The 8,317-nt window shown below is 41.5% G+C and overlaps 1 protein-coding gene across 1 annotated transcript in view; it reads left to right on the forward strand.

Annotated features, from left to right (window-relative positions):
* Positions 1 to 390: 390 nt before the first annotated feature.
* Positions 391 to 8,317, forward strand: part of SARC_07411 (hypothetical protein) — a gene marked incomplete at its 3' end in the record, with an annotated part of 12,658 nt that continues 4,731 nt past the window's right edge. The window contains exons 1-10 of the mRNA XM_014298651.1: positions 391 to 523; positions 1,265 to 1,371; positions 1,841 to 2,011; positions 2,817 to 2,944; positions 3,568 to 3,680; positions 4,234 to 4,355; positions 4,524 to 4,739; positions 5,225 to 5,589; positions 6,957 to 7,119; positions 7,799 to 7,955. Of these exons, the coding sequence (XP_014154126.1) occupies positions 469 to 523; positions 1,265 to 1,371; positions 1,841 to 2,011; positions 2,817 to 2,944; positions 3,568 to 3,680; positions 4,234 to 4,355; positions 4,524 to 4,739; positions 5,225 to 5,589; positions 6,957 to 7,119; positions 7,799 to 7,955 (1,597 nt within the window). The 5' untranslated portion in view covers positions 391 to 468. The remainder of the gene's footprint in view (positions 524 to 1,264; positions 1,372 to 1,840; positions 2,012 to 2,816; positions 2,945 to 3,567; positions 3,681 to 4,233; positions 4,356 to 4,523; positions 4,740 to 5,224; positions 5,590 to 6,956; positions 7,120 to 7,798; positions 7,956 to 8,317) is intronic.

The raw sequence follows: 8,317 nt of genomic DNA on the forward strand, positions 1-8,317 counted from the left end.
TTATAATTACATATTAATATTTTAATATATTATTTTGTTGTTATATTGTTATATTTTTTATTTTATATATATATATATATATATATATATATATATATATATAATATACATTTATATATATATATATATATATATCGATTAATGCATAAATAGATAAATATAGCTATATATACAGGTACAGATATATATTGCCTTAAATTTTACAGGTATATAGGCATATATACAGCTTAATGGTATCTTTCACGAAAATGACGGTGCACCATAGCATACTAATCTTGTCCGCCCTAAAAAAGGCACAAGTCGGTAGCTTGATGTCGTGTTGTGTAAGCGTGCGTACAAATGTTGAAATATATATATACCTATCTTTTTCCTGCGTCTTTGTACTTCAGGCCTGGTGTGCGTGCGCGAGTGGCTCAGCAGTGCTCTCTGTTTTACGCCGAAACGCTGGACTGCATTGTGGCTGCTGAAATGTACGGCGAGCAATTGGAAGAGATCATCACGCAGCACATGAAAAATACACGTGGTGAGCTATGTGTGGATGTGATAGTGTGCGTTTGTGTATACTAACAGGCACTGCAATGGGCCATGCTGCCAATGGTGTGTATGTTCGCTTCTATTCGCATAGGCGCCACGGAAAAGGGTGGCTGAGATTCGACTGTACATGACCGGTTTTTCTGTAGATCTCATTTTAATATGTTTATAGCATACCGACATTAATACAATTGTAGCTACTTCGCACCTACACGCGTATGCTGTAGTGCAGCACTTATGCAAATAACTTTGGGTTTCCCTGACCTGTTCCAAAGTACAGCTCAAAATAATTAGATGGGCTATGATGTGGTCATTGCTCAATTCTGTTATCTGCAAGAATGAATTGTGGGTGTATGGGGTTTTTTTTGGTTCGGTAAAATTCAACCGACTCGTGTCAGTATATATTTTCATTTACAGTTGATTAGCTTCTATATTCTCTTTACATTTTTGACTGGCCACGCTCACTCGACGTGTCTCGATGACTTTTGTGTTGAGGCGATTCTTGCTGATTATACCCCTTGAACTGGGAGCCGTAAGTTATAGGTACTAACTATATGTATTTACCTTTTTTACCTTCTTCCACGTGTACAGACACAGTGTCGCGTATATCGGTGTTGCATTTATGTGCGCGTATATCGGTGTTGCATTTCTGTATGTATTTCTGTAGAGACTATGAGCGTATGCTAGCGCACAGTATACTCAACATTATGATTTGTTTATTTTTCTTCCTCAGACATCTCAAATGTAAAATCTGAGCTTTTCCACGCACTGGCAAATTTTTACGCCAGTAAAAGTGCTGAAGACAACATGAAATTTGGCGAACGGGTTGTTTATGCCAAGGTGAATCCAGGATACGACCATACATGCGTGCTTAGTTGCTCTATTTGTAAATTACGAACAGCGTGCGCATTGTGCGTAAATTAATGCAACCAATTCTCTGGCACAATAAATGCGTGAGTGTATACAAAGCGTCTTGTTTGTTTTTCGTTTGTGATGTCCTTTGGGTAGGCTATGTTCTCCCAACTTTCAGCAAGTGTCATGATACCGGCGAAGATCGTCGTCTATTGAAAATATTATAAAGTGTATTTTTATGTGCTTGTATATTCACTCTTCGAAGATAGCGACCATGTGTGACTGATCACAATTTTGAATCCGTATTGCCGTATCGGTTTGCTGAGCGCAATAAATGTGAGCACAAGCTATTATTCATGTTGCTGTGTACACAGCTGTTTTCCATCAGTTTTTTTTTTGCCGCATATGCTCACAATCATAGTGGCCTTTATATACGCGGATTTGAATCCCGTTGCAGACATGTCTCGCGCACGCAAAGGATGCGAGCGACGCTATGACCAAACGAATTCCCCCGGCACTCAAAGCCAATGTGGACACGCTGTTGGAGATTTGTCAAGCAGAACAGGCGGCAGCAACAAATGACAACGACGAAATCTATCACGAACTGGTACCAGAGACGGTTGCTGAGGTGTGTGGCTTACACGTAGCATATACTCGAAAACATTGGTAATGTCTTGCACACGCAAGATACGAGGGGAGCCATAGGCATGTGTGCGTTCTGCTAGAAATGTGGGGTATATGACGATCCCTGTAGAAATCTACTAGACGGTTGACCTGGCTCCTACACAGACACGGTGGTTATCATCAACACGCGAGTGCGATATTAATTGATCACATGAACTTCTCACACGACCATTACTCTGTGTATCAAACTTGTGAGCTTTCAATTACGTAGGCGAGGTTGAGTTTGTGCAAATGCAACGTAAACCGTTTTTTGCACCTCTATACTATCTTCGGTCATTCTGAGTTTTCATTGGATTCTCATCTGATTTGTCAATCTCTATTGGTGTACCGTTTATGTAGGATGCGTGTCGTCCTTAAATGAGTCTGTAATTTACTCGAAGAGTATTTCAAGCTTTGTGAGTTTTTCGGCATTAGTGTGCGTCTTTCACATTAGACTGTTGCAACTCGAGCTAAATAGTATTGCGAGTATTTGCTACTGTGGACTGGGCCATCTTTCTGGATTAATGTGTGTGTGATGTCTAGTTTATATTGAGAGAGGTTGTCTACGAAGTTATATTTGGTATTAATATTTCCATAAATGTGGTATTTGTGTCGTAAGCAAGTGTTAATTGTTTGTTTCTTTGTTGCCAATCGTTGTTTCAGAACGATCAAGGCGCATTTCATTCTATATCCCGAGTGGGGGTGGAGGATTTTTCATACAGTTGATGAAACCTTGTTTATTTATGTCACTCATATTGAACGATTTGCAGATAAAACCCGCTGTTCTGGTGAATGCCATGACAGTGCAGGAAGGGCCTGCTTCCGCGGATTTGGTGGGACCTGATATTTTCAACTCGTTGGTACCCCTTTCTGTCCTTTCGGCTGTATCCAAGTACAGGTATGTTGTTTCAACGATGTGTCTCGTGGCGTACATCCAATGAGGAGGTCACTTCATTGATAGCTAAATTTGTGGAGGTGTAAGTGATATAAATACACAACTACTATAGTAACAACTATGCACGCACGTATACAAGGTGTAGAAAAAAATTCTAGTCTTCATCAAATCAACTTCAGTGGCCGTTTTGTACCGTTCATGAGCGTGAACAACATATTCACCCCCCTGAGTTGACCGTCGTCAATGACGAGCAAAATTCTTTTTTAGCTGACATATCATGTTAGCTACGACGGCGTTATGCTTGTCAGTCAGTAAAGTGGTCAGACACCCCACAGCATTATTGTTTTGGGTGGGAGAAGACTGTAAGCTGACTGTGCTCTCGCGCTGAGGTTGTTCCTAAGTTTCGGACAATTTGCCTGGGCCAAGTACCAGAAGCCGTTATCTTCACGAGGCAGCTTGGGTTTTTGTAGTAAGATCACGAGTAGGCCTATCAACGTTTGTTTGTACTCGTGCTTGTATTGGTTTTAATTTGGAATCGTTGTCACGGGGATCGTGCGACTGCAATCGTAGACACCCTTATCGCCTTATGTGATGAAGACTGACACTGTTGTTATTGATCCTTGTAGCGCCGAAAAAGACGAGCTCTTCCGCAAAGTCAAAAGAGAATTCACGGCACTCACAGACGATATCAAACAACGCCTCAAGACCATGCGTTTACCTCGCGTACTTGATTCCATCGGTATGTAAAATTATGTGTAGAATATCTTCGTACAGGCGACTACATCCACACATGATTGCATAATCCTGATTCTACGAGAGCTAGCTGTCACGCTTAGGGGTTGTAGAGTTTGTCATATACAAACAGTGTACCCAATCTATAGGTCACATAGCTCCTTACCTTCACTGTCGAAATTGTGATGGTCGAGCAGGGCAGTTTCCTGGTTCTTGTTGACGAAGGTTCCCGTTTGTGTGTATATCATGGTAATTTCTTTCCAATATGAGTAGATTTCTCTAAGTTCGTGTTTCTTAATTCGTATACGTGCGTGAACCTCTCATATAGCATGTCTGTCTCGCAACAATGTGCAAAACTTCTATTTGTTTTATGATTAATATCAGTTGGCAGTCCCGTTCTCAGTCACGATCCCAATGCCAGCTATTCAGGCATGAAATGTACGCCTTTGCAACGAAGCCGATATTCAACTGCAACCTCAAATATGTCTGTCCACATATCCACGTAGATCTATATACCTGTAGGATAGAACAATGCTTACTAATCAGGCTTTTTTCAACAGATATAAATAATGTTGACGGAGTGCCCAAGGAACTGCAAAGCGCGGTACATCGTGCTCTTTCGCTCGGCAAAATTGAAGAGCTGAAGGCTGGGCTGAAAGAGGTCCATGCGGTGAGAGAGAAGGTGCGTGAATTAAGTTTACTTTCTACTACCGTGTGCTATATAGTAAGCGAACGTGTCTCATTCATCATTGCATGGTGCGTTTTGAAATAGATGCTGTGTTGCACGACGGTCTCTGCTGGTGCGATGGCCTCATTCTTGAAGAAAAATTATCCAATTACTCGGTCGCAGCTAGAGCCCTCAATACAGAAGATTCGTTACATGCGACAAGAAGAGGAAGGGGCGCACTTGGCATTGCGAAAGGCTTTGGGGGACAAGTATAGTGGAGGAGCTTCTGTCAATCGTTTAGTCAAGGAAACGTCATCTACCTTGGACGCTTATAAATCAGCGGTGGATGCCGACACTAAATTGCAGCAGCTAATCTCGCAACGAGAACCCGCATTCAAGGTACGGTGTGGTGGACAGTATTATTTTTATTGATTGTTTTGTTGCCTCGTACGTTAGGAACGTGTACGAGTGTTGTACAATGGACGGGTACTGCGGTATGAGTTTTTTTTTGTTTTTTGTTTTTTTTTGGCAATGTTTCGATATCACGTTTTTCATTGGCCTCGCATAAGATATGGCATTTAAGATTACCGGATGTCCACCATTTAGGTGTTATTCACACTTCGATTTTGAGGCTACATGCACGGCTCATTCGCACACGTTTCACGACATTCACGCGAGCACACAACACGCCTAAGTCACCCATCCAAGTATATAGTGGCTACGCATCTCGGGTAATCATTGGCTCTTCTTCCTGCTTGTATGTATACCACGGATTTCAGGCATAAAACACTCGCGCATACTGGGAGTCGCCACTCATCTACACTAGTATATATCAAACGTCACTCTTACAGTATCTCTATATCATCACTTGTGCTTGATTGCAGGTTGTCCTCGCTTTGGGTACAGCCGAGCCCTCCAATCGAGATGCCATCTTACCTCCCTGGGACGAAGGAATTGACATGAAAGCCATTGTACAGCGCCTACGCACACTGCTACACAAGTGTGACCAGATGTTAGCACATCGAGAACAGCTGCAGTCTGAATTGCGCAATCTTGTCGACACGCAAGACATCTCCGATCAATTGGTGTGGAGTGCTGTAGGCCGAAGGTTTGCCGGTGGCAATACTGAGGATATCACTATCGCAGATGAACAGAAAGTGGACGCCACGCAACCCCAGGATGACAATAGTGAGCAACAACTTAGTGTAGAGGAGGTACAACGTCGCATAATGGATACGGCCATGACCAAGTATGCTTTAATTTGTTGATTCAAGTGTAGGTGTTTGTGTCTGTGCTCAAGTTCTCAGTGGGACTGAATCTGTGACCCTGATAATAGCTATATGAAGTCTGGTTTATTGTCTGATATGGGTTCACGATTAAATCCTAATGCTCGTTCTTGACGATTAAATCTTAATGCTCGCTCTTGACAGTTAATGTGATTTCGTCTGTGACTACGTTCATACGTCCTTGTCTGTGTATTTGACAATGTCTTTTTTTGTGTCTGCCTTTTTGTAGTTTAGTAGATACACGTTCATTATTTTGTCGTGGCTTTGTCAGTACTGGTATCGGTATCGGCATCGCGTGTGTTTAATTTGTCTATATCTATACGAATCAAGCTGAGGTATAGGGATTGACGCTGCGTTGAACTTTTCGCTAGTATCGCTAATCTGTCTATATTTCCAATGCCGCCTCTTTCTCCTTCCAGATTTTCTATGTCTGTAGGCAAAATAGACTCTGTTTGTGTCTCCATCTCGTTGTCACGTGTATACGACTGGCGATAAGATGTGATTAAGACTCTGCATCTGTCTGTCTGTGCCTGTATTTCTCTAATCATGGTACAGTTTTGATTAGCTTCAGTCCATGTTCTCCAGTTTGGTATACTTATTTTTATTTTCGTGTCAGCCTCAGAGGAGCTGTTTGTGTGGCAGTGTAATCTTGGCTTTGAGACTTGTATCTGAAATATCCTTCTTTTTTCTCTTCTCCGAATTTGCTGCGCCAGTTTCTGCTTTTACCTGTCGGTGTGTTTTGGGGTCAATATGTGCAAGTCAATTAATTTGCTGCAGCTATTGGATGAGTTTATGCGTGTGTGTAAGTTTGCACCGCCTCTAACTCCGATTACGATTCAGTCTCTACCTTTGTGTGTTAGCTTTTTGTCCTCAACTATATTTTCTTCTTCTACCTTGTTCTCAACCTCTATCTTTGTCTCTGAAAGTGCGTATCGGTCAAAACTTTGACTCTGGCTTTAAAGTGTGTTTTCTTACGTTTGTATGTAGTTCTGTGTCTGTATCTGTTCCTATTCCTGCGCTGCTTTTCTTTGTTACACTATTGCTTTAGCTGGTAATTTGTGTCATACTATTTGAATGTGCTGGCAAGTATTCAGCTTTTGCAGTTTGGCTAAGCATGTTCCTCTCCAATGTGCTCGTGGTACACAAAGCGATATACAAACTTTAGATCTGATATTACAGAAAGGATGGTGTTGGTATGTATTTACAGACAAAGATGTTTATAAATCGATCAGGTACATGTTTCATATTATGCTACATTATACGTACATTCCCGTATACTACTGTGCCTATCCCATATCTCATTACACTGGTCTTTTTTTCCTTGACGTAGGTATGACTCGATCCGGCAGATCATCCGCACTAACTGTGAAGCGCAGCCTCCCCTGCTACAAGCGCTTACTTCAGCCAATGCCGATTTTGTGAATGCGATGTCCAATAGTAAACGGGGAAAGGGCGTATCTGGATTAGTGGAAAGTGCGAAGCAATACGTAAAGGTGTGCATTTATCAACATGCCTTTGGTGTTGCCAATCTCTTCATGCTATAGTTTTTATCGCAAAACTCATGCGGAATGTGCTTGGTCAGAACATCAGAATGACTACAGCGGTGGTACCTGCTGATGTGGTCGTGATACTGTGTCCGTTGGGTAATCTCGTGTAGTGGTTTCAACGACATTTCTATGAGACTAGTGATAAAGCAACTGTACATGCGCTTTTGATCCTGAAATCAGTGATGAATGCCAGCTCACTGGTAGTATTATTGTTTGTTGTTCTCATCCGCATCTTGGCTAAAGTACGCATCGAGTTATCCGAGTGACTCGATTGGCAGAGTGGGCGTGCAAATTACATACATGCATAACCTTTTTGTTAATTAAAGATTGTCGTACGCTGAAAATGGCATATGTAGTCTCGGTGCTGACTTATGTGTATTTCGTTGTTTCTCTCGTCGTGTTCAGTTGTCCGCCTGTTTTGATTGCAAATGTTCAGTTAGCTACATGTTCAAGTTGTTAGTTGTATGTCTGTGTGCAATGAATATGCGATATTTTTATGTGATGCACAACTACGCATCCCTCCTAGTCAGAACGCGTCTCATACTTGATAGTTATCGGTCTAAAAACTATTTTTAGCAGCTCGCTGATATCAATTTTGTCGTCATGTTCGCAATCGTTCAATTAGGCATGGGAGACATTGCAAAGTAGTGAGCAGTTTTGGATCAAGTTGAACCACCTAGTGGATGAAGTTGTGGAAGGATGGGGTTCAGTACGCAAAGAGCGCGAGATCGAGGAAATTCGTTCAGGTTTGGGTTCTAAACCCCCGAGCGGTGGTGCAGCAGGTGCGATCTCAAGATGCTTATGTGTTTTGTGAGGGCAAGCAACCAATCGAATCCTTTTCAGATTGTATACCTTATCTGTGACTTCTACGTGCGCACAGGTACTGAAACAGAAATGTGGTTCGAGCTGTGCCAAATTTTATCATTATCTGCTACTCAGTTTTAAGCTCATTGCTATTTTTCGTTCCCACCCGTATTCAACTTTTGACGTTATTATGACGTCTCGCATTGAAATATTGTTGATGCATTAAGATTATTTCTATATATATATATATATGTGTGTGTGTGTATGTATGTATGTATGTATGTATGTATGTATGTATGTATGTATATTTATATAAATTATGTATACATATATATATATA

The sequence above is a fragment of the Sphaeroforma arctica genome, assembly GCF_001186125.1.
Source record: "Sphaeroforma arctica JP610 unplaced genomic scaffold supercont1.586, whole genome shotgun sequence".
In the NCBI taxonomy this organism is placed as follows: domain Eukaryota; class Ichthyosporea; order Ichthyophonida; genus Sphaeroforma; species Sphaeroforma arctica.